The following is a 26,293-nucleotide window of genomic DNA, read 5'->3' on the forward strand; positions in this document are numbered from 1 at the left end:
AAATACACTCATATGGGTTAACAGAATGCAATTTAACTTATCTTACACAATTTGGACCAAAAACCTGGTACATGGTTTGCTTCAAAAAAAAAAAAGGATTTGCAATCTGGTTTATTTTTCATCTATTACAAATGTATATATATATAAAAAAGATACTCCATCAAATGCTGCTAAAGCAAACAGCAAGATCCTTGAGAAATTAACCTTTGGTTTGTCTCTGAAAAGTAACAGGTATTGCACTGTAAAACTTTACAAAACTGGTGCAACAAAACATTGTTGTAATGTTTCAATGACAGTTCACAAAGTTCAATAACTAATGGATGTTGATGAGGGTGAGGAGAGCCTATGCATACATGTGAAAATATAAAAGGTATCCGATCTAGTTAATATTGCATGTAGATCCCGAATCAACTCAAACCAAGATTCAGATAATTTCTTAAATCTGAATTAACACTATCAGTCCAGTTCATCTTCTGAGGTCAAAAGGAAACTCTGCACAGTAGCTGTTTTCCTGATTTGTGCAAAAAAGAAAATTAAGTTTCTTCCCCAGCATTTTAGTCCAGAACTACAGCAAAGTATTTCATCCATTGTCAACATTCATGGGGTGAGAGGCAATGAGGTTACTTAGGCTTAAATCTGAATTAGCACTCAGATGCAAGAGTCCCCAAAGTTAAGGACCACACGACTTTAGAAGTGACTCTAAAAAATAAAATGGCCCTTCCTGGAAGACTAGAGCAAAACATCTAGCAATAGTTATAAGAAGTCTTATCAATAAAATGTAGCCCTTTGTGAATTACACCTCAATTTAAAAAAAAAAAAAAGAGCCCCAAAGAAGCAGCTCTGAAAAGAGGAAAAAAATATAACTTAAAATATCTTGAAAAGCAATGTGAATATAGGTGCAGAAGATAGTTAAAATAGATCTATTTTTACAAGGCTACCTAGCATTAGGCTTATAATGTATTCTAAGTATTTCAACTTTCACTCTAATACTAAACATCAATTTATAAACAAGATGTTCACTTTTTATTCTGTTATCAAAAGGGAAAAGTCTAGCTTCAATCCTATCCAGTGGAGGGGAAACTGAGAAAACAAAAAGATTCAAACAGTCTCATGCAAATAGCACATTTTTCAAATGGAAGAACTCCCAACTAGACCAGAAGTTCATATTACTAATATACTTTTCAATGAAACAATTTTTAATAAGAACAAATACATGGCATTAAGGTTCAGAACCTAATATAGGCCTGACAATCAAGTCCTTGTTTTCTGGAGGAAAGGCCTCAAGTTCATTCAATTTCCAGTAACAATGTTTTCACAGATCACTTTAATAATAAGGGGTTTTAATTTCCTTCACATTTTTGTTTTTGGAATTCTAGTTTTAAATCTAAATAAGAAAATTAGTCCAATTCCCCAGAAGTCATATTTTTTTCTTTTGAAGTGTCAAAGAATCCACAAAACCTCTTCCCCAAACTGATTCCCAATCTCCAATTTGAACTTAACACAAATATTTTCATATGTACTGTAAAAGGTAACTTTTTAACATAAAATGTATCCATGAATATTAAATCTAGTTGTTAGAAAGGTTTAACTAGCTTTATAATTTAAGTTTTAAAACATAAATATTTGCAGATTGATCTGTATGACAATGATTGTCAGAGCTGAGAATTCACCTACAATTCAACAAAACACACACCAGTAACAAACAACTTACTCATGTCTTGAGAAAATCTTCCGCTTCTTTAAATCTTTGGCCTCCCAGCCAATTCCAAGGTTCAAATGTCTTTTACCTTAAATTTCACTCTCAGGTTAATAAGTTTTCTACCCACACTTTAATACTTTTCCTAATCTTTCATGTTGCATTGCCAAACTCTGAAACCTGCCTCAGAGATCACCAGACAAAAGAAAATAAATGAAATATAAAGTGGTTACTTCAGAATAGAACATGGGAGGATCGGAATCAAAGTTCCCTACTGGGATCATATTTTATTTTACTGTAATGAATAACTTATCAGCAAGGAAAAAAACCTATGTTAGAGTCTTTCATATTCTTTGGTGACTGGCCAAAGAACCTACTAACAAATATGGGGTACATACTCTTTTCCATACAAAGTGGTCCTGTAGGAACACCAGAATAGCTTCTATTCATTTGAGGCCTCGCCTGTAGAAAAAGGCTGTCCCGGGAACAGCCAGGACATCCCTGAGAAAGTATGATTTTTTAATCTGGACTGAACTTAACTTTCACCAGGCCTTTTTCATTGAATTCACAGGAAGTAGCAGCTGGTCTACCAGCACTCATACTACCCTTTCTCATCCTAGGTTTTCCACATAATTGCTATGGCTTTGGAATCTCACAAACTGATAATCCTGTATAACTTGAAGGAGTAACTATGCCTCCTAATTCCAGATTTGCAGCTTCCAGATAAAAATTACAGTTCTTTATTCAGCGGAGTAGCCATAAATACACCAACCATCTATGAGAAGAGGTTTTCCTCTAAGATACGATTTAACACCATACATTTAGGAAGCAAATCTACTAAAACAGGCCAAAAGTTTACTTACGGTTGGTACTTGAGATAAAAATCCATTCAGTATGAAGCCTAGTGGTTTATTTATTGTAAAGTTCAAACTGAGAGCTGTGATTCACCACATCAATTTAAAATAAATAACTTATATGAAATACAGATTCTGGCATAGATATAAGATGTTAAAATCAAAATCAATGGACTGAACCGGCATCTTTCATTTGCTCACAAATTTGAACAGACTAATATTCTGCAAAAAAGACAATTGCAGCAGGGGAAAAGAAAACTGCTCTTTTGCAAACAAGACTTAAGCATCCCTCCAAAGAGGTCAAAATAAACATGCATATATAGATATAAAGTGTTACAACACAATGCTATTTCTAGAAAAAATTTAACTGCATAGGTTAAAAACAACAATGTGCAACATCTTAAGGCATTAAAGCACCGAAAAAAAAAAAAACCCACCAAAACCACTTTTTATGACGATTGACATACACAAAACACATATACTGATCAAAACTCAGGAAGTAAATCCCTGGACTGATATAACATCCATTGTTGGGAGAATTTCTCTTCAATTTAAATGTCTCTTCTCATCTCTAAAACAATTTTAAAGTGCTAACTTTATATAAAGCAGGCAAATTCTTCAAGTAATTTGCTATTTAAGTATGCTAATTTTTACAGAGCTAAACAAGGAACTAAGAATAAACTAACGTGAAACAGGAAGATAGACATGAGGAAAAAACTCACAAATTATAGCTGAACAAATCGATAGAATGCTCTAATACCACCTTGGCCTTCTGGGTTCAATTAAAAGCAAAAGCTAATAGATTTAGATGTCTGCTGGTTTATTACACTAACTCCCTTGGCTTTGCTAAAATGTGTACATCAATAGGTACACGGATTCCTAAGGAAAAGAATGCCACTTAAAAATCAAGATTGGATACTAATTAAAGCAATTTTAAAAACAAAAGGTTGTCTATTACTACAAATGAATACAAAATGTCACAGACCTTACAAACTAAGAACTGAAGCCTTGCCCAAAGTTTATTTACTCCTGCCCTTGAGCTGCCTCTTCAAGGAAGTATACATTAACCAAATGGCGATTGAGGTGTTTGCTGTAATCTTTTTCCTTTCTAAAAGAACGATCACAGAAGATACAAACAAAATCTCCCTCGGCCACTTTGACTGCCAAGGCTTCCTTTCCATTTTTTCTACTAGTCTCTTGTGGAACTGGCCGAGCCCCATTCAATCCAGAGTCATCACTATCCTCTGACATGTTGTCACTTAGGTCACTTCCATCATGACTGTGGATGCCTTCGTCTTCATCCATTTCCTGAGACTCATTTACTGCCACGGTGACAGGAGGTGATGCCACAGTAGCTGTGGACACTGCTTCACATTTTTCTAGCGGTAGAGGAAGAAGTGGTGGTGAAGCTGGTTCTTCAACCGCCGAGTCTCTGCCGGGGGGATTCTCTGTTTTCTTCTCATCAGCGTCCATCTTCATTTCACAAAGCATAGCGTCAGCCTGATGTTTACCATCTGAAGTTTCACCCTCTGGCATATTCAAGTTTTGTTCAGAGGATGAAATACTGGCAGATGCCTTGGTAACAGCAGCAAGACCAGCTAGACTCTTATCTGCCTCTTCTGCTTCCACTTTTTGAAGAGGAGCTTCTTTATGTCCTTCGCCTGCAGGGACTAATTTTTGGTCTACTGACTCTTCCTCTTTTAAGTCTTCCTTTGGCAGAGGTGGTGATGGTGGTAAGAGATCCTGTGCACCGGCACTTTCCTTTAGAACCTGCCTGTCTTTAACAGGCACTAAGCCAACTTCAATAAGGACTTGCTCCTTCTGCGCCATTTCACTCTGCACGTTGGACTTTTCCTTGCCATTATCTTTGTGAGGAGACCTTTTGGGGATCGGCTCCACGGGAGGAGGAGGCTCCGCATGAACAGGCCCCTTCTGAACAACCTCGACCTCAGCATGCCCCCCGGGGGAAAGAGGTGGAGGAGGAGATGGGGGTGGAGGGGGAGGAGGAGGCGGCCGCTCCGTCTGAACAACCTCGACCTCAGCATGCCGCTCGGGGGCAAGGGGAGGGGGAGGAGATGGGGGGGCAGCGGGAGGAGGCTCCGTCTGAACAGGCCCCCCCTCAGCAGACTCCATGGGAGGAGGAGGCTCTATCTGAGTGGGCCTCCTCTGAGCAGGCTTGCCGCTTTTTTTACATGATTTACTTCTCAGAGTTTTCTTCTTTGCACTGTTTTTCATGCAACTACTTTGCTTTTTATTCTCCTCTACTTTGCTGTCACCCTTCGGCACTTCCTGACTATTTCTGGATTTGCTTTCTGCCTTCTTTTTCTTTTTTGTCACAGGTTCCTCATCATTCACACGTTCTTGTAAGGAACGGGCTTCAGCTTCTGTCTTCCTTTTGCTTTTCTTGCTTTTACAGCTTTTTTCTGCATTATTTCCTGGGTGCACATCCGTCTCTTTAGCTTCCAGTGCCGATTTGCGAGTTCTGGTAGTCACTTGGCTTGAGGCATTACTACAAGGCTTTTTCTCTTTTGGAACATTATCTTTTTTCTCCACTTTTACAGACCTCTCGTTTTTCTTCCCAGTCACATCCCCCTTCATTTTTGTCTGCTCTGTTTCTGTTTTCTCATTGGTGATTTTGTTATCAGGCAAGTCAGCCTCTCGCTTTTTGGTTTTCTTTAGCTTCACTTTTGAGACATCCATGGTCTTATTAGGACAAGTAGGATGCTTAGATTTGAAATGATACTGCAGATTACACTTCTTGGAAGCTGCGTACTCGCATACAGGGCAGTTGAACTGCCGTGGATTAACATGTAGCTCCACGTGTTTTTTGAAGTTACTTCTATCTGCTGTTTTGTAGTCACAGTGTGGGCAGTTAAGAGGTTTAGGCCCATTATGAACCTGTCTTGCGTGACGGGTTACTTCATGTTGATTAGAGGCCACATAACTGCACTGGTCACACTTAAACGGCTTCTCACCTGAAGGTAAACGAGAGACGTTGCAGAAGGCATACATTAAGAAATGAATTCAAGATTTACTCAAGCATACTTGTAAGGAATTGGATATATGTAAAAAAGCAAACAAACAAAAAACCACCAAAACTATTTCTTGAAGACTTTATCATGCAAATTACATTTACCATATTTATTTGTATATCCTTCCTCTATCTCTTGACATTGATTCTCATAACAAATGGGAGAATAATTATATCAGTTAATCACCATCTTCAAAAAAGTTCATGAAGCTAGGGCTCTCCAGCACTAATAAAGGACACAGATTCATCAAGAAATACACAATTACTGGAAAAGTGACTTGGGCTCTTGATGTTAATTTTGGGGCAAAGGCACTCAAAGAGATAAGATAACTTTAAAGTTTTTATGTTTAGTTAAAACAAATGTATAATGGAATAGAACAGAAAAATCCCATACAGTTCAGATAAACCTTGAGACTTCAAAAGAAATATTATACACTCTAGGCTACACTCCCAGACCTTCTGTGTGAAAGTTTTAAAAGAATGCTTTGTCTTCAGGGAGCAAAAGGATTTTCCTTTAAATTTAACCCTTTTGTGCATCGTGGCAAGAGCTGAGTCAAGTTTTACTTAGCAAACTTTTTCACTGCTGGAGTTTCTATTCTGCAGCAAAAATATAACAAGTCAGAAATCTTTTCTTGATTTTCTCCCACCTTCTTCTAAAGAATGGGCAAAGAAACTAGGTAAATGAAAAGGGGCATACAAATATATATGGTATATAAAATTAGCAAAGAAAGTAATCACACGTACATACAAGACTAGAAGCCCACCCCCAACCCCCAAATTAAAGGCATTAAGATTAACTCATTCTATCTGAATACATACCCATCTAGATCACACTCTAGCAAATATTACCAAATGGTATCCATACCCCACTGGTCCAATGGAATGCATAGCAGAAAAATGGAAATTGACATTTATGAAAATTCATCTCTCAAACATTCTCAAATTCACATCAAATCTTATTTAATGTTTTCATAAAGCAAAACTACTCAGACATGAAGTAAAACCATGTAGATGGTGAGCTTTACATGATTAAAAAATGCCTGATGATAGAATACTCGATCACAAAACAAAAACTTATCTGCCCATGTCAGATTGTAAATGCAGCTAACTGGACAACTCTTTTCCATTATTAATCCACTAACAGATTCATAAATAGAGGTTTCTAACAATATGCTACATCACTCTATACTTCGCCCTATCTTGTCCTCTCCATTGAATGGCTTGAATGGAGACATTTACTTAACATATATAGATACAGAATGGGGAAAAGGTATGTGACATAACGGTTAAAAACTTGTCCTACAGTAAAAATACGTGCGGAGATCAAATATGGGCTCTGCAACTTACTGTGAAGTCTTGAGCAAGGTACTGAAAACTCTCTAAGGCTCAACTTCCTCATCTGTAAAATATTCTTAAGTGTTGTGAACTATAAATAATCTAATCCACATAGAGCTCTTAGCAAAGGATAGATAGCCAAGCAGTCAATACACATTACCTGTAATGCATCACTTTTGGAATGGCTGGTAAGTTTTAGAATAGGTAAACAAAAGGGAAGATTTCATGTGCCTATCCTGCCTTAGTACATAAATCCTACTTTTGAGTAAACAAACAGCTGATAAATGGAGTTTATCTCTTCAGGAAAATAGTTGTGCTCTTAAAAGAATTATAAAGAAAATGTCATCATTTTATAAGCCCTAATGAATGAGAGTATTTTCACAGCCAGAATCAAACAAGATGCAAGCCCCCACCTGTGAAACGGTCAGAGAATGCGAGTTCCTAGGAGTCTGTATAAAACTGTGACATCATTTATTTGATTCATTCACCCCACCCCCATTTTTGCTTTATTGCCATCAAATCCTTCTTGTATTGGAAAATCAATTCATCAAGTTTAGCTTATTAATACCTAGCTAAATGAAAATTCTTTTGCCCTGTACCAACAGTTTTAACTTAATTCCCTTTTCCAGTTCTGGTAAAATTTACCTGCTTTTCATCTTTATAAATGTCAGATGTCTGTTTAATTCTTCCCAAATGAATTTATAGATGTAAGGCAAATTCAAAAAGGGAGTTTTATAAGCTTTACACATGCTTATCAAGAAGAGCCCAGAAAGAGTAACAAGGGAAATTTTAATTAGTGAGTAACAGGGGCATACTACTCAGCAATAAATTTAGAGTTCTGAAAATGCAGCATGAAATCTATCTCAAAAATATTTTACAGAAAGATGTTACATTTCTTAATGTAAGTCAGAGTATCAGTTGAGGGGGGACTACGGGAGTACTGACTAGAAAGGGTAAGGAGGGAACTTTTCTGAAGGTGGTAAAACATTTCATGTCTCCACCTAGATGGTGTAGTCAAACAAGAGAAAACATAAAGTCACTGCCCCATATACCTAAGATGCGTGCATTTTTGTATGTGTAAATTAAACCTTAATAAAAATTATTAAAAAATTATTCTAGGGACTTCCCTGGCAGTCCAGTGGTTAAGACTCTGAGCTCCCAATGCAAGGGGCACGGGTTCGATCACTGGTGGAGGAACTAAGATCTTACATGCTGCCTGGAGTGGCCAGAAAAAAAAAATCTAAAATTCATAAAAAGACTCTCAAACCATAAAATGTGTCAAATGACCCAGCTATTAAACAGCACCTCCACAGAATTCCCTGGTGGTCCAGCAGTTAGGACTCTGCGCTTCCACTGCAGGGGGTACAGGTTCAATCCCTGGTGGGGGAACTAAGATCCTGAAGGATGTGCAGCCAAAAAAAAAAAAAGTGCCTCCATAGTAACCATCAAGTATTTGGCGAGAGGAAAATAATTTTTGCTTAAGAAAATATTTTTTTAATCTTAAAAGGAGTAGTCCTGAGAAGAAAAATGATAAACCATTAGCCAGACTCATCAAGAAAAAAAGGGAAAAGAATCAAATCAATAGAATTAGAAATGAAAAAGGAGAAGTAACAACTGACACTGCAGAAATGTGAAGTATCATGAGAGATTACTACAAGCAACTCTATGCCAATAAAATGGACCACCTGGAAGAAATGGACAAATTGTTAGAAAAGCACAACCTTCTGAGACTGAACCAGGAAGAAATAAAAAATATAAACAGACCAATCACAAGCACTGAAATTGAGACTGGGATTAAAAATCTTCCAACAAACAAGAGCCCAAGACCAGATGGCTTCACAGGCAAATTCTGTCAAACATTTAGAGAAGAGCTAACACCTATCCTTCTCAAACCCTTCCAAAATATAGCAGAGGGAAGAACACTCCCAAACTCATTCTACAAGGGCACCATCACCCTGATACCAAAACCAGACAAAGATGTCAAAAAGAAAGAAAACTACATGACAATAGCACTGATGAACAGAGTTGCAAAAATCCTCAACAAAATACTAGCAAACAGAATCCAACAGCATATTAAAAGGATCATACACCATGATCAAGTGGAGTTTATCCCAGGAATGCAAGGATTCTTCAATATACCCAAATTAATCAATGTGATACACTATATTAACAAACTGAAGGAGAAAAACCATATCATCATCTCAATAGATGCAGAAAAACCTTTCGACAAAATTCAACACCCATTTATGATAAAAACCCTCCAGAAAGTAGGCACAGGGGGAACTTACCTCAACATAATAAAGGCTATATATGACAAACCCACAGCCAACATCATTCTCAATGGTGAAAAAATGAAACCATTTCCTCTAACATCAGGAACAAGACAAGGTTCTCCACTCTCACCAGTATTATTCAACATAATTTTGGAAGTTTCAGCCACAGCAATCAGCGAAGAAAAAGAAATAAACGGAATCCAAATTGGAAAAGAAGAAGTAAAGCTGTCATTGTTTGCAGATGACATGATACTATACATAGAGAATCCTAAAGATGCTACCAGAAAACTACTAGAGCTAATCAATGAATTTAGTAAAGTAGCAGGATACAAAATTAATGCACAGAAATCTCTGGCATTCCTATACACTAATGATGAAAAATCTGAAAAAGAAATGAAGGAAACATTCCATTTACCATTACAACAACAAAAAAATAATACCTAGGAATAAACCTGCCTAAGGAGACAAAAGACCTGTATGCAGAAAACTATAAGACACTGATGAAAGAAATTAAAGAGGATACAAATAGATGGAGAGATATACCATGTTCTTGGATTGGAAGAATCAACATTGTGAAAACGACTCTACTACCCAAAGCAATCTACAGATTCAATGCAATCCCTATCAAACTACCACTGGCATTTTTCACAGAACTAGAACAAAAAATTTCACAATTTGTATGGAAACACAAAAGACCCCGAATAGCCAAAGCAATCTTGAGAAAGAAAAACACAGCTGGAGGAATCAGGCTCCCTGACTTCAGACTATACTACAAAGCTACAGTAATCAAGATAGTATGGTACTGGCACAAAAACAGAAATATAGATCAATGCAACAGGATAGAAAGCCCAGAGATAAACCCAAGAACATGTGGTTACCTTATTTTTGATAAAGGAGGCAAGAATATACAATGAAGAAAAGACAGTCTCTTCAATAAGAGGTGCTGGGAAAACTGACAGCTACATGTAAAAGAATGAAATTAGAACACTCCCTAACACCATACTCAAAAATAAACTCAAAATGGATTAAAGACCTAAATGTAAGACCAGACACTATAAAACTCTTATAGGAAAACAGGCAGAACGCCCTATGACATAAATCACAGCAAGATCCTTTTTGACCCACCTCCTAGAGAAATGGAAATAAAAACAAAAATAAACAAATGGGACCTAATGAAACTTAAAAGCTTTTGCACAGCAAAGGAAACCATAAACAAGATGAAAATACAACCCTCAGAATGGGAGAAAATATTTGCAAACAAAGCAGCTGACAAAGGATTAATCTCCAAAATTTACAAGCAGCTCATGCAGCTCAACATCAAAAAAACAAACACCCCAAACCAAAAATGGACAGAAGACCTAAACAGACATTTCTCCAAAGAAGATATACAGATCACCAACAAACATATGAAAGGATGCTCAACATCACTAATCATTAGAGAAATGCAAATCAAAACCACAATGAGGTATCACCTCACAGAATGGCCATCATCAAAAAATCTACAAACAATAAATGCTGGAGAGGGTGTGGAGAAAATGGAACCCTCTTGCACTGTTGGTGGGAATGTAAATTGATACAGCCACTACGGAGAACAGTATGGAGATTCCTTAAAAAACTAAAAATAGGGCTTCCCTGGTGGTGCAGTGGTTAAGAATCCGCCTGCCAATGCAGGGGACAAGGGTTCGAGTCCTGATCCGTGAAGAGCCCACATGCCGCAGAGCAACTAAATGTGTGCTCCAGAACTACTGAGCCTGCGCTCTAAAGCCCGCAAGCCACAACTACTGAAGCCCGTGTGCCTAGAGCCCATGCTCCACAACAAGAGAAGCCACTGCAATGAGAAGCCTGCTCACTGCAACGAAGAGTAACCCCCGCTCACCGCAACTAGAGAAAGCCCACACGCAGCAACAAAGACCCGATGCAGCCAAAAATAAATAAAACAAATAAATTTTAAAAAAAGTTAAAGAAAAAAAACTAAAAATAAAACTACCATCTGACCCAGCAATCCCACTACCATATACCATGAGAAACCATAATTCAAAAAGAGTCATGTACCACAATGTTCATTGCAGCTCTATTTACAACAGACAGAACATGGAAGCAACCTAAGTGTCTATCGACAGATGAATGGATAAAGAAGATGTGGCACATACATACAATGGAATATTACTCAGCCATAGAAAGAAATGAAATGGAGTTATTTGTAGTGAGGTGGATGGACCTACAGTCTGTTATACAGAGTGAAATAAGTCAGAAAGAGAATAACAAATACCGTATGCTAACATATATATATGGAATCTAAAAAAAAAAAAAAAGTTCTGAAGAACCTAGGGGCAGGACAGGAATAAAGACGCACACATAGAGAATGGACTTGAGGACATGGGGAGGAGGAAGGGTAAGCTGAGACAAAGTGAGAGAGTGGCATGTTCATATATAGACTACCAAATGTAAAATCAATAGCTAGTGGGAAGCAGCCACATAGCATAGGGAAATCAGCTCAGTGCTTTGTGACCACCTAGAGGGGTGGGATAGGGAGGGTGGGAGGGAGAAACAAGACGGAGGAGATATGGGGATATATGTATATGTATGGCTGACTCACTTTGTTATAAAGCAAAAACTAACACACTGTTGTAGAGCAATTACACTCCAATAAAGATGTTAAAAAAAAAAGAGTAGTCCGTGAAAAAACTTAGTAAGATGTCAATTCCCTTTAACAAACATTCACTGTGCTCACAATGGGAAACGAATTCCTATGTTAGCAGGATGGGGGAACTATCCAGTGTGATACCTGCAAATATATTACAAAGGCAAATACAAACTGGATGTATTTCCTCCAGTACGAAATATTTCATGCAAGATGAAATGGTAACATATCTACTGAGAAAAGGAAAGGAAGTTGTGGACCATGTCAATATCTCTAGGACCACCCAAGGGTCAGTGTGGCCAAAATGAAATAATTATCCATTCAAGACCACCTATGCTAATATTGGCTTTTTAACTTTGCCATCTATATACCTTCATAACGGGGACCAATTCTGGATGGTGACAATGATTATTTCAGTTCTAGAGTGGATAAATCTCTCACTTGTTATAGTCCTGTATTTTATTTATTATAGGTTAATAAACTGGGATCCTGGATTATCAATCATTCCTTAAAGTTTGGCTTTTGTTAATCAATCCTCAGAAACCTTATCAACTCTCAAGAGCACAAATCCAAATTTCAGGAAAGCAGCTAAGTAGGAATCCCTGGAACCCAGCAGCCACACACTGAAATTATTAAAAGTATATAAATATCCAAATTATATTAAAAATAAATCATAAATAATGACCCAGTTCCAGGTCTAGAAGAACTTCCTTATAATGGTAGTTTACTAAAAATGATAGAAAAATTCCGATTTCTTACCAACCTGAATGAGTACGCATATGTCTGGTTAGATGAGTTTTCTGAGAACTTGAATAAGGACAAAGCTCACATTTATACGGACGTTCTCCTACAAAAATATAATGATTAATGTTCAAATAATAAAATAAGGCAAATACAATTCTCACTAACAATACATACATTATTCAATACTGAGCAAAAATTTTTTACCAAGAATTTTTTCTCCCTATTATTGGCAAAATGGCCAGTTTTTATCATTTATTGAAACAGTAAATGACTTAATTCAGAATACACATAACTACATTATTTCTGCTTTGCTGAAGAAAAAGTATCATTGGCTTTCTGAATTACAGCCCTTTTAATTTTCACAGTAATGCTACATGTGTAATAGCAAATATTAAGAACTGAAAAATTATCTTGATCAGGTATCAATCAACTTCTGAAAATCAGAATTATCCTTAACAAAACCATGTACCCAAATTTTCTGATGCTATGGCTTGGGTAATTTTTTGGATCCTTATAAATGATAAATCTACCATTTTAAATTGTTAGCTTAAAGCAATAACATTTTTGAGTGGGGAGGCTATTGTTTTAAGCTAAAAATTTCAAGTGATAATTAGAAGTTTTATAGAAGACTCAGGTCAGTTTTCTTTTTCTTTTTTAAATTTATGTATTTTTTGGCTGCGTTGGGTCTTCGTTGCTGCGTGCGGGCTTTCTCTAGTTGCGGCGAGCAGGAGCTACTTACTACTCTTTGTTGTGGTGCACAGGCTTCTCATTACGGTGGCTTCTCTTGTTGCGGAGCACTGGCTCTAGGCACGCGGGCTTCAGTAGTTGTGGCTCACGGGCTCTAGCACACAGGTTCAGTAGTTGTGGCGCACGGGCTTAGATGCTCTGCGGCATGTGGGATCTTCCCGGACCAGGGCTCATATTCATGTCCCTTGTATTGGCAGGTGGATTCTTAAGCACTGCGCCACCAGGGAAGTCCCAGACTCAGGTCAGTTTTAAATTATACTCATAAAGCCACAGGGACAGCGACCAGCTGACAATAACAGACCAGTGATTTACTACTAAAGAATTTAAGATTCAAAGGCAGAACATGTGTGTTTTTTGGACAGGGGTTGTCAACCACAAAATATACTGAAAAAAACACCTTGACAATTTGTTTTTGTCTATTTTTTGGCCACAAGATAATAAGTATGACTTCAGGCAAGCCTCCTCATCTATAACAGTAACACTACCTTCATTTTCTAGAATTGTGAGAATTTAAGATAATACCTGTAGAGCATTCAACCCCTGTGCCTGGCACATAAACAACAGTTATTATTTTGTCTATATTATACATTACAGTAATAGATGTATTTAATAACATGGGACAAGGAAAGGAATAGACAGAGTGAAAAATAAAAAGAGAATGTGGTGATAAGTGTGAAATGTGTTCCTAATAACTGTTCAGCTGTTATTAGCTGGTACTATAGATTAGACATAAATAGCTCATGGTAACAGAATGCCTACTTTAGCCTGGATGAATTTTAAGATAGCTTAAAAAATGTTGAATGTGGGCTTTCCCTGGTGGCGCAGTGGTTGAGAGTCCGCCTGCTGATGCAGGGGACACGGGTTCATGCCCTGATCTGGGAAGATCCCACATGCCGCGAAGCGGCTGGGCCTGTGAGCCATGGCCGCTGAGCCTGCGTGTCCGGAGCCTGTGCTCCGCAACGGGAGAGGCCCTCATACCGCAAAAAAAAAAAAAAAAATGTTGAATGTATTTTTGTAAAAAAAGATACATAATTGGCCAATAATCACATGAAAAGATGCATAGTATCATTAGCCACAAGAGAAATTAAAACAAAACCGCAGTGAGATGAAGATTTCACACGCACCAACATGGCTATAATCAAAAATAACAGATGTTAACATTTATTTGTTAGGTTGTGGAGAATTTGGAACCCTGATACAGTGCTTGTGAGACTGTAAAACAGTGCAGCCACTCTGGAAAACAGTTTGCCGGTCCCTCAAATGATTAAACATAATTACCATATGGTCTAGCAATTCCACTCCTAGGTGTATATTTACCCAAGAGAAATAAAAACGTATGTCTACACAAAAACTTGTATAAGAATGGTCACAGCAACATTACTCATAATATCCAAAAAGTGGAAATAATCCAAAAATCCATTAACTGATAAACAGATAAACAAAATGTTGCTTATCCATACAAGAGAGTATTATTTGGCAGTAAAAGGAAAACAAGTACTGTACATAGGACATGGATGAACCTTGAAGACATTATACTAAGTGAAAGAAGGTAGCCACTGAGGGCCACATATTATATGATTCCATTGATATGAAATGTTCAGAACAGGCCAATCTACAGTGAATTATATGGTACATCAATTGTGTATCAGTCAAGCTGTTACCAAAAAAAGTTAACGGAAGAAAAATTTGATACCCTTACAGATTAACGTGAAGGATCAACTAAGGATAATCTACTTTTAAATTCTTCGTAACGAAACAAGTTGCTTCTGCCTGTGCAACTCACCAAAATAGGCATAAATACTCTAGAAGTGCTAGTAATTTTTCAGTCACACATATAGGCAAAAACATCATCTTTTAAAGTAGAATTTGTGAGGACTTCCCTGGTAGCGCAGTGGTTAAGAATCCACCTGCCAATGCAGGGGACACGGGTTTGAGCCCTGGTCCAGGAAGATCCCACATGCAGCGGAGCAACTAAGCCCGTGCACAACTGCTGAGCCTGCGCTCTAGAGCCCGAGAACCACAACTACTGAGCCTGCACGCCACAACTACTGAAGCCCGCGCGACTAGAGCCCGTGCTCCACAACGAGAAGCCACCACAATGAGAAGCCCACACACCACAACAAACAGTAGCCCCCACTCGCTGCAACTAAAGAAAGCCAGCACACAGCAACGAACACCCAATGCAGCCAAAATATAAATAAATAAATACATTAAAAAAAAATGAATGCACTAAAGTAAAATTTGTGAACTGGTTAGATATCAAAACCACAAAATGAAAACTCTTTTGATTGAAGACTCAAATGGAAATCCTCAGCCCCCTACCATGATGATTACCTATAAAATGAGATTCAGAAGTTTGAATCTTAGTTGTATATGACCATGGGCACATCACTTTAGGCTATCAAGCCTGAAGTTCTCCCTCAGTAAACACCGTCTTCCTCAGTAAATTGTTCTGAAGATTAGGAGAGAGTAGAAGAAAGCACCTAACACTGAGCACTCAATACAGGAACATAAGACACCCACTAAGTGAACCTGAAAAGTAGGCTACCTAAGGGAGAAATAAGAAACAAGTGATTCCTGCTGATGATCGCTTCTTATCTCCTCTGCTCTTCAGCACTAGATGAATTAATTTTTCCATAAATACCATTTTCAGAACCATGCATTTAATACCACTGATACTCTCAGAATTTACATAATAAATACTATCCTTCTATTTATACACCAACAAACTGTTTTGAAATTTTTTTCTTTTAAAAAACCACAAATTAGGTAATACTGGGGGAAAAAGCTTTTTAAAAGTATTAAGACAGGGGCTTCCCTCCTGCTCCAGTGGTTAAGAATCCACCTTCCAATGCAGGGGACGTGGGTTCGATCCCTGGTCCAGGAACTAAGATCCCACATACCACAGGGCAACTGAGCCTGAGCTCCACCAACTAATGAGCCCGTGTACCACAACTGCAGAGCCCACGCAATCTGAGCTCCACCAACTAATGAGTCCATGTACCACAACTGCAGAGACCACACGCTCTGGAGCCCCTGCACCACAACTAGAGAGAAGCCCACACACCGCAACGAAAGATCCCACATGCCACAACTAAGACCCAACACAGCCAAAAATAAAACAAATATTTTTTTAAAAAATGTATTAAGACCAGGACTCCCCTGGTGGTGCAGTGGTTAAGAATCCAGCTGCCAATGCAGGGGATACAGGTTCGATCCCTGGTCCAGGAAGATCCCACATGCCACGGAGCAACTGAGCCCGTGTGCCACAAATACCGAGTCTGCGCTCTAGAGCCCGCGAGCCACAACTACTGAGCCCACGTGCTGCAACCACTGAAGTCCGCGCGCCTAGAGCCTGTGCTCCACAACAAGATAAGCCACCGCAATGAGAAGCCCGCGCACCGCAGTGAAGAGTAGCCCCCGCTCACCGCGACTAAAGGAAAGCCCGTGTGCAGCAACCAAGACCCAACGCAGCCAAAAAATTTAATTAATTTAAAAAACACATAAATAAAACAATTTTTTTAATAAAAAATGTATTAAGACCAAATAAGTTTAACACTAAAATGAAATGAGATATGTACAACCAATGTTAGCTATGTAAGTCATAACCTTATTGTGGAAATAGCAACTTTAATGTGGAGAAAAAGTTAAGTAATGAATGATGACGTATATAAAATACAGCCATTAAAATTAGTCACCTAGACAGTAATTAAGTGAAAAGAAACCACTGTAAAATTAAGAAATGGCAAAAAGTAGAGATCCTATTTTTAAAAAAGTATACGTAAAAAATTGAGAATATACAACAAAACTGAAATTTTCCCAGTTCTCTCCATTTTCCTTTTTTTTAATTCTAAAAATTTCTTAAATCAACTAATTTAGACTTATTGTTGAAAACATTTTTAGATTTTGGGGAAAATTTTTAAACTGTTCAGTGACTCAACAATTTTGAAAGTATCAAAATATAACTGACACCAAAAAATCAAAATTTAATAAGACAAAGACACTGGTCATATTCTTTTTTTTAATACTTTTTAAAAATATATTTATTTATTCAGTTGGCTGCGCTGGATCTTAGTTGCGGCATGCGGGAATCTTTTAGCTACGGCATGCAGGATCCAGTTCCCTGACCAGGGATCGAACTCAGGCCCCCTGCATTGGGAGCACAGAGTTTTAACCACTGAACCACCAGGGAAGTCCCAACACTGGTAATATTCCTTATGCTGACTTGCATGGTGGCTATGAGTATATATATTTGTAAAACTTCATCATTGTCAATAATACCTCAATTTAAAAAAATTCATAAAGGTGTACACATAAAAGTCATGCACTTTTACCATATGTCACAGTTACTACCTGAAAGCTCTACAGATTATGGCCAATTCTAAATTAGGCCCCAAGGTTTTCACAAAACTGTGAAAGGACATAAAGTACTTAGGGCGAAAGAATATATGGTATCTGGGATTTGTTTTATGATATTGCAGGTGAGGTTAGTTTAGTCTAACAGTTTGTTTAATTAAAACTGTTAAGTGATTAATGGTGTAGAACCCCCAAGTAACTCTCATTTCCTATGCCATGTAATTGTGAAGTGTGTGTACTTTTTTACTTTTGTAATAAAATGGTTTTGAAGCCTGGAGACAATCACAGATTATAACAAATTCCAAAGAGATTGCAAATTCTTTTACATAACTAGATTTTAAAGCTTTAAATTACACAGAAGCCATCTACTAGAGCTTAGGAATCTTGCTACACATGGTCTTTCTTATAATGGAATTTCATCTGCAAGTTTTCTTGTTTATGTCTACCACTTAAGCAAAGCAACATCAATTCCTCTCCTCAGTATGACTCACTTCAGCATGGGGTTCAGTCCTGCAGAGTGACAACTACTGCAAAAGGGATCTGATGCAAACAGCATTCCAGAGCCCCTTTTCACTTCTGATACAGAGTAGAGTACTAGGTTACCCTAACCATTTTGTTCAGACCAGTAATCAGTCCTCAAAGGTACCAATTCACATCAGGAAAATGTTAACATAACTATCAGTAGTTACAAACACTGCTTTTAAAAAATGAGACCCCTTGGGCTTCCCTGGTGGTGCAGTGGCTGGGAGTCTGCCTGCCAATGCAGGGGACGTGGGTTCGTGCCCCGGTACGGGAGGATCCCACATGCCGCGGAGCGGCTGGGCCCGTGAGCCATGGCCGCTGAGCCTGCGCGTCCAGAGCCTGTGCTCCGCAGCGGGAGAGGCCACAGCGGTGAGAGGCCCGTGGACCTCAAAAAAAAAAAAAAAAAAAAATGAGACCCCTTAATGAAAGTCAATTTAAAAGTGAATAATTAAGGGGTGTTGGGGAGAAATGGGGAGCAACCACTGAGAGGGGTTTCCTTTTGGGGTGAAGATGTCCCAAAATTGACTGTGGTGTTGGCTGCACAATTCTGTGAACACACTAAAACCTATGCATTCTAACTTTCAATGGATGAATTGTGTGGGAGTGGAGTACATCTCAATAAAGCTGTTATTTAAAAAACTGAATTGCCAAATATGACAAAATATTAATAACTCTTGAGTATAGCTGATGGGGACCCATGGGTGCAGTGGGGCATTCTCTTCTGAGATGTTTGAAATTTTTCATTTTTAAAGTGTTTCATTTGGGGGGTAGCGTACACTTATAAACAAGAAAGGTCCTCTTACCTGTATGAGTTCGAACATGCTGAACATAATTGTTTTTTCTGTCTGAAAAATAGTTGCATTTTCCACATGTGTATACTTTCCTTGGAAAATGGTTTCTCAAGTGTTTCCTCCAGTGATATTCGCTTACTGTGGTGTACGTGCAAATGATGCACTTGTAGACTCGCTCATTGTCCCCAGCTCGGGTGTGGTGTTTCAGGTGAGCAGTATAGTGATCATAGCGATTGGTATTGTAGCCGCAGCGGTCACAGCGAATGGGGCCCTTGGAGAAATCTCCCTCTTCCCCAGTGGAAGAGCCACATTCCCTGGCTTTGGCTTGCTTCTCTGCACTTTCCTCCACAAAAAATTTCTTGGCACTATGAACTCGGATGTGATGCACAAACTGTTCTTCAGATTCTGCTTCATACTGGCATGGTTTACAGCGAAAGGGCTTGGTCTTCAAGTTCTTGCATTTGTCCTCTGCTACAGGTGTTTCCCGAGGAAGATCTTTATTTGCGCTGTACGGTTCTGAGGCAGCTGACACCTCAAACACAGGCCGCGGTTGCACAACACTGAGTTCCAAACTCTCCAGTTCCATGTTTTCCAGCCCACTGGGCTCGCCTTTTACCTCAGGAGACTCCTCAAGTCCTTCTCCGTCACTATCTGAAAAGTTGTTATCCCCAACAGGCATCAATTCTGCCATCTGTCTTTCTTCGCCAACCAGGTAATCACAGCAGCCGCCGTTTACTTCCCCAGTTAAGGCCACATTTGCCAACATGATGAGCTGAGGCGCAGCCAGTTCAGCTCTGGAGAGATCAGGCAAGTCATACATGTCGTTAGGCAAGGCCATGCCCATGGTGCCACTGCCGGTGAACAGACCTCCTCCTCCGGAAGACTGCCCCATTACCTGGGTGGCCATAACGGTGTTCTGCATTCAAAACAAAACAAATAACACGAAAGCACCACTTTAAACACAACTTTTACTGGTCTAAAACCACAACATCACTGTAATTCTTCATAACTTAAAAAGATACATTTTCCAATATAATCTTTAAACTCAATCAGCTTCATTAACTACTGAAAATAAGCCTTTACAATATTTTTGTAATTCCAAATTCTCTTTACTGCAGTCATCAAAAAAATTTCTATGAGCCCCTACAAAAAATTCTATCAAGCGTTTGACACAACTCATCCATCAACTAGGTCTACCACTGGCTTGCCTTCCCTCAAGCACTTTTACTTTTTCTAGTGGAAAAATATAAATAACCTTCATTTTTAGTGCTAATTAAAATTTTATTTTAAATTCCATATATGAACAGTAAACTGCTGTCCTCTCAACTCCCCCTTCAAACGTTTACTGGTCTGAATCAGAAAGGGGAAAAATCCAAAAGCTACCTGTGCATTTATTAAGTACAAACAGCCTGAAAAGCAGAAGCCTATAGTTAGTGAATTGAAGTTCATATGAACTCAACTAGCTCCAAAAGAATAAACTACAGTTGACCCTTGAACAAGAGGGTTAGGGGCACCAATCCCCAGTGCAGTTAAAAATCTGCATGTAACTTTGGGTTCCATAAAAACTAGACTACCAATAGCCTACTGCTGACCGGAAGCCTTATGGATAACATTAACAATCAGTTAAACATATTTTGCATGTTATGTGCATTATATAATAGTGTACAAGATGAATTGTGCTTGTCAGTATCTTTATCAATATTGTATTATACGATGCAAAATACTGTAGATGTTACACGTATTACTAACATTAGGCATCAAAAGAGAAAAGATAATGTGAAAAAGAAATTCATACTTATTTACAGGTATAACGATTAATGCACTGATAAAGAAGCAGCAACAATGATTGCTTTATGGTAGTCTATTGTGATCAACAGGACTGCTTCACAGTAGCCTAGCCTATATGCAAATGAATTAATCACAAAATTTTTAAGCATATAGTATAAGACATATTCATAATATAGTATTGGAAATACTGTTTTGTTTTAAGAAACTACATACATGTGATGATAGGCTGATACGCTTTCTCAAATTGTAAGAGGCATACTGTATTTTAATGTAAGTATTTAAAAGCAAAGTTATACAGCAGTAGAAAAACTAATACATTATTAATTTCATATTAAATATCATCTTATACCTTTGTACAAGTCTTGCACACAATGAATACTTAGGTAATGACGATGATGACACAATGTCTCCCAGCTCGTTATACGATTACTAGATTTTCACAAGACACACACACACATATCCAACAGATAAGTTTATTAACTGAATGGCATGATTATTTACTATTCATTAAGTGGAAGTGGATCATCATAAAGGTCTTCATCTTTCTGTCTTCAGTTGAGTAGGGTGAGGAGGGCGGGGAAGAGGAGGGGTTGGTCTTGCTGAGTCAGGAGTGGCAGAGTGGAAAGAGGTAGAGGAAGTGGAAGGGAAGGAAGAAAGAGGTGCAGAGGCAGAAGAGGTGGAGGAAGTGGAAGGAGGGAGGCACTCTGTGTAACTTGAGGGAAATACATCTTAATTTCTGTCTGACTTTTTTGCTTTTCCACTTCTCTAAAAATGTTTCTATAGGGTACTAATCCTTCTTCAACCACTGGCTTTAGTTTTAGTGTCTGTATCACACAAGGGTCCAAGTCATAAAAGAAGTCAAAAGTAGTCTTCAACAAAAGGAACCCTGCTGCCAGACTGTCCAATGTCAATTTGTTTTCTGGTACTGCTATTTCCATGTCTTTTTCCTCATCATCTGGCACCGGCTCAGAAACACTTAACTCCAAATCGACTCCCGTTAATTCCTCTGGTATGGTGTCTATTAGCTCTTGAATATTCCCAAGATCTGTATCTTGAAGCCCTTCACCGCCCCCCCCCACCTTTTTGCCATACCCACAATCTCTTTCATGACTTCCTTGATTGGCTGTCGTAAATCCTGTGAAGTCTTGCACATCTGGACACAGTTTTCTCTAGCAGGAATTTATTGTTTTAGGCTTGCTGGCTTTCACAGCTTTTTCTATCACAATGATGTGATCCTTCCAGACTTTCATGATGTTCTATCGGGGTTGTCTTTCATAGCATTGACAATCCTTTCATAGAGTACCACAAGTAATGAGCCTTCAAGGTCCTTACAACACCTCGATACAGGCTTCATTCAAAGACGTTGTGTTGGGGGACAAGTATACCACTTTGACACCTTCAATGTTGCTCATGGTTCTAGGTGGCCAGGGGCATTGTCCAATACCAAAAAACTAAAATGCAGTCCCTTACTGCAAGGTACTTCGTGATCAGGGACAAAGCACTGATGGAACCAATCCAGAAAAGTGTTCTCATTGCCGAGGCCTTCTTGTTGTACAACCAAAAGAATAGCAACTGGTATTTATCTTTTTTCCCTTTAAGTATAGTGGGCTTCAGGAGTTCCCTGGCGGCCTAGCGGTTAGGATTCCAGGCTTCTGCCGTGGCGCAGGTTTAATCCCTAGTCAGGGAACTGAGATCACGCAAACCATATGGCGTGGCCAAAAAAAAAAAAAAAAAAAAAAGGATAGTGGGCTTAGCAGCTTTATAGATAAGAGCAGTCCTGATCAAAAAATCAATTCGCACAAAACATGTTAGTCTTCAATCAGCCTTAAATCCTGATGCTCACTTCTCTTTCTTACTAATGAATGACCTTTTTGGCAATTTTTTCCAGAGTAGGGCACATTTCTCTGTGTTAAAAACCTGGTTTAGGCAGACAGCCTTTCTCTTCAATAACTGTGTTCACGGCATCTGGGAACTCAAAGCCGGTTCTGGTATCTTGATATTTTTTTCTAAAATTACCAAACTATCCTCTGCTGGCATTAAATTCTCCAGATTTAGAAACTGCACCTTCCTTTTGCTTTAAGTCGTCATATAACTTCTCTTTTCCTCGAATCATATTAGACTCTATAGGTATGCCTTTCTTATAGTAATGCTATAACCACGTAAAAGATGCATTTTCAATGAGATAGAAAGGCATTTCGCAAGAAGTGTAAGTCTTTCATGTCTGCTGGCAAAAATGCAGAGACAGTTTCCAAACTTCCTTTTCTTTTTTTACAACAATCCTTACACTGGACTCATTGATCTTGAAATGGCGGGTAACAGGAACTACAGAACTCAGTTTATGGTACATTATCAAGCAATTCAACTTTTTCTTCTAATGTCATGACTTTACTTCTTGGGAGCATTTCCAGCATCACTAGAACACTTCATATGGGTCCCACGGTGTTATTCAAGGTTTCTGGTATCACACTAAACACGATAAAAAACGCTCAGGAACTACGAGAGGTGACTTTTTTTTTTTTTTACTGCAAACACAGTTTACTGGAGAGACCAACTGCTCACCTGGAAATGATCAGACTCACAAGACGTTTTGAGTGGATACCTGCAACACTTGCACTCACCAAAACAGCAAAAAGAGGTAGCTATGAAATTATTACAGTACTACAGTATGGACTACAGTTAATATTAGGCAGTAATGAGTTACTACTGCATCTTTACATTTGTTTACATTTCTCTGGACTGGAATGGTGCCATGGGTGGTCTGTGTTTGTGTAATTTTTGATAAATTTAAACTTTTTATTAGATTTGTATATATTTTATGGTAGCAAATGATAAAATACACTATTATCTACATATATTTTAGGCACTCATGAGGTACCTTCTAAATTTTTTCGATATTTCTAGGCTATGTGTATCATCTGTAAATTTTTTCAAAATGTTGCAAATCTCTAAGAAACTTTCCAATATATTTCTTGGAAAACAAAATCCACATATAAGTGGACCCATACAGCTCAAACTCCTGTTGTTCAAGGGTCCAATGTACTCTGAAAACGTACTTAGTACCATTAAAGTACCACTTAGTTTCTTTTTTTGATGACCTGTTTCAAAGTAAACAAAAGTTATGGACCTTTCTTCCTGTAAAAAGGGAAGTTTGGTGTATTCAAAAATACACAAATGAAAATACAGAAACTTTCAAACCCCCTAATAAAATAACTGGACAACTCATCTCCAAATCAGCAACTTTCTTGCACTGTGCTTGACTTGGCCCACTTGCCTGGCGGAGCCATAACAAGATCACCTTGAAAACATGTTGGGCTTTTTTATAAACTGTCTTAACCATGCTACTTTCCAATCTAAAAGGTGTAATTCTCAAATTAGGTGTTCTCCTGCGAATTAGAAAAAGCAAAATAGGTGGCAAAGGCTAAAAAAAAATGTTAAACCCAAAATACAAAAAGTAATCCTGTCTCACCCAAGTGCATAAACACAAACCGGTTGAGTCACAGGTACCAACAAAAGTTGGAATCAAATGCCATCACACAAAGCAAACGCTGTCCAAGGGTTTAACAGCCCAGACTACTCGGTAATTTCTAATTCTTCCCAAACTCTAACTACCATCCCCAAAGGGATTTTAACGTTGGTCGGGAAGACTGTCCAAGCACAGTCCGAAAGCCCAACGTGCTACGCGAATTCCTACGTGCTGCTGCCACCAGAGCCTGCCTCGGCGGCGGCATTCCTAACTCAAATAGGCATTCGGCCATTTTCTCAAAATACGTACCAAACACAAAGCAGCTCTTTGCAAACTCGGGAGCTCTCGCTTCCTCTCGGCTCGGCCCGCTCACTGCACCACTGACACACCAGTTGCCGCCACACTCGTCCTGAACCTTTCCCTGGGCTCCCCAACACTAAAGACTGCAAGACGGGCAAACTCGGGGTGCCGCTGGGCCAGGTCAAGTCTTCCCCAGTTCAGGCTGCCCCCTCCTGGCCCGCGCGCCGGAGTCCGGGAAGAGGGAGGAAAGTTACCGCGTCGCCGCCGTCCCGGCTGCTCGCCGGCCCCAGCCTCGCCCTCCGCAGGGGGCCGAGGAGCCGCCGCGAGCGCCCTCCCGAGGCGCCGGGCCCCGAGCGCCGGAGGGGGCACCCCGCGCCCCGGAAGTTTGCGGGTTCACTCCCCCACGGCGCCCCGCGGGACGCGCGCCCCGACCCCGCCGACGGCGGCGGCTAGGTGGCCCCACGCAGAGGGCCCCGGCGGCGGGGCGGCCGGATCGCAGAAATCGCTGTCCAGCCCCATTGGCAGAACCACCCGAGCCCCAGGCTGACTCAACCCTCCCGGCCGCACTCAACGGCGCCTTCCGGCGAAAGGGAGAGGCCGCAGAGGGAGGGGGCGGGAGGACCGCCGGCAAGCAAGGAGCTGCGGCGGGACCTGGAGCAGGAGCACGAGAGGAAGTTTCAGAACTAGGGCCCCAAGCAGCTCCGCTCCTGGCCTCAGGACAAGACTCCCAGAGACGCCCGGGCCCGCGCGGAGGCGGCGGCCCGGCCTCAACTGGGGAGGGGGTCCCGGCGCCGCGCCGCTCCCCACCAACGCCCCCGGCCCAGCCCCCGGACCGCGACGGTGTAACCCGATCCCGTTCAGCCGCCACTCCCCGCCCGACGCGGCCGCCACCGCCGGAGCCACAGTATCTGCAAATCAGCCCTGGACAGCGCCTCGCTCCGCGTCCTTCCGCGCCCTCCCCCTCCCGCGGCAACCGCCGCCACGACCGCCCGGCCGGCCCGCCGCCCCCACCCAACCGTCTCCCAGACCGCGCCACGCTTACCGTCCTTCCTGGGCGAGGAGGGGCGAAGACCCGCGTCGCCGCTCCTTCTCGGACTACTTTTCTTTGTTGCTGGAGTTTCGGGGGAGGGGAGGGAGAGGGCGGAAAAGTTGGACGCTGGGGCAGTCGAGGCCCGCGAAGACCCAGGAGAGGGGCTGCAGAGAGTATTCAGGCCTCCGGCTCTCGCCCTACCGTCCCGGCCGCCGCCGCCGCCGCCGCCGCCGCCACCTGGGGCCCCGGACCTCGGCGGCGCTTGCTCTGCTCCTGCGCCGTGAGCTCTCGGGAGCCGCACATTCCAGCACAGAAGGCTGCGCCGCGCACCCGGCCCGCGGCGCCACCGCCGCCGCAGCCGCCGCCGCCACTCCCGGGACACGCCCCCTCCGCCTCCCGCGCGCGCCCGCGGGACACGCCCTCTCCACCGCCCCCGCGCGTGGCCGCCTGGCGCGCCCCGCCCCTGGATGAAGGAGGTTGCTCTGGGCCCCAGCCGTGCTAGGGGCGCCCCGACGGATAGCTGACCCTGACCTCCTCAGATCCCCAACTCTGACCCTTAGGTCTAAAGAGAAGCGAGGCCGCCTCGCTTTCTTGATTTCCATCATAAACAGAAAAGTTAACTCCCAGCCCTGGCGTGCATGCATGAGAACAGCACTGTTAAAAGAAAAATGTATAAGCTTTGTCACCCTCCCTTTCAAGTCTAAAGTGCTTGAAAATACCTT

The 26,293-nt window shown here is 40.5% G+C and overlaps 1 protein-coding gene across 2 annotated transcripts; it reads right to left on the reverse strand.

Annotated features, from left to right (window-relative positions):
- On the reverse strand, nucleotides 1-25,718 carry LOC309821506 (RE1-silencing transcription factor-like; the record flags this gene model as incomplete). Of its 2 annotated transcripts, XM_082652876.1 has the most annotated exons (4): nucleotides 1-5,525; nucleotides 12,594-12,677; nucleotides 19,003-19,906; nucleotides 25,584-25,718. In XM_082652876.1, 3 exons carry the CDS (start codon nucleotides 19,895-19,897, stop codon nucleotides 3,574-3,576), a joined length of 2,931 nt encoding a protein of 976 aa, XP_082509002.1. In that variant the 3' UTR covers nucleotides 1-3,573. The 2 variants fall into 2 exon arrangements, with proteins under 2 accessions (XP_082509002.1, XP_082509001.1); XM_082652875.1 differs by lacking the exon at nucleotides 25,584-25,718 and having other exon boundaries at nucleotides 19,003-19,912.
- Between the last annotated feature and the right edge of the window lie 575 nt (nucleotides 25,719-26,293).

Source organism: Grampus griseus, assembly GCF_964374135.1.
Source record: "Grampus griseus genome assembly, chromosome: 4".
In the NCBI taxonomy this organism is placed as follows: domain Eukaryota; kingdom Metazoa; phylum Chordata; class Mammalia; order Artiodactyla; family Delphinidae; genus Grampus; species Grampus griseus.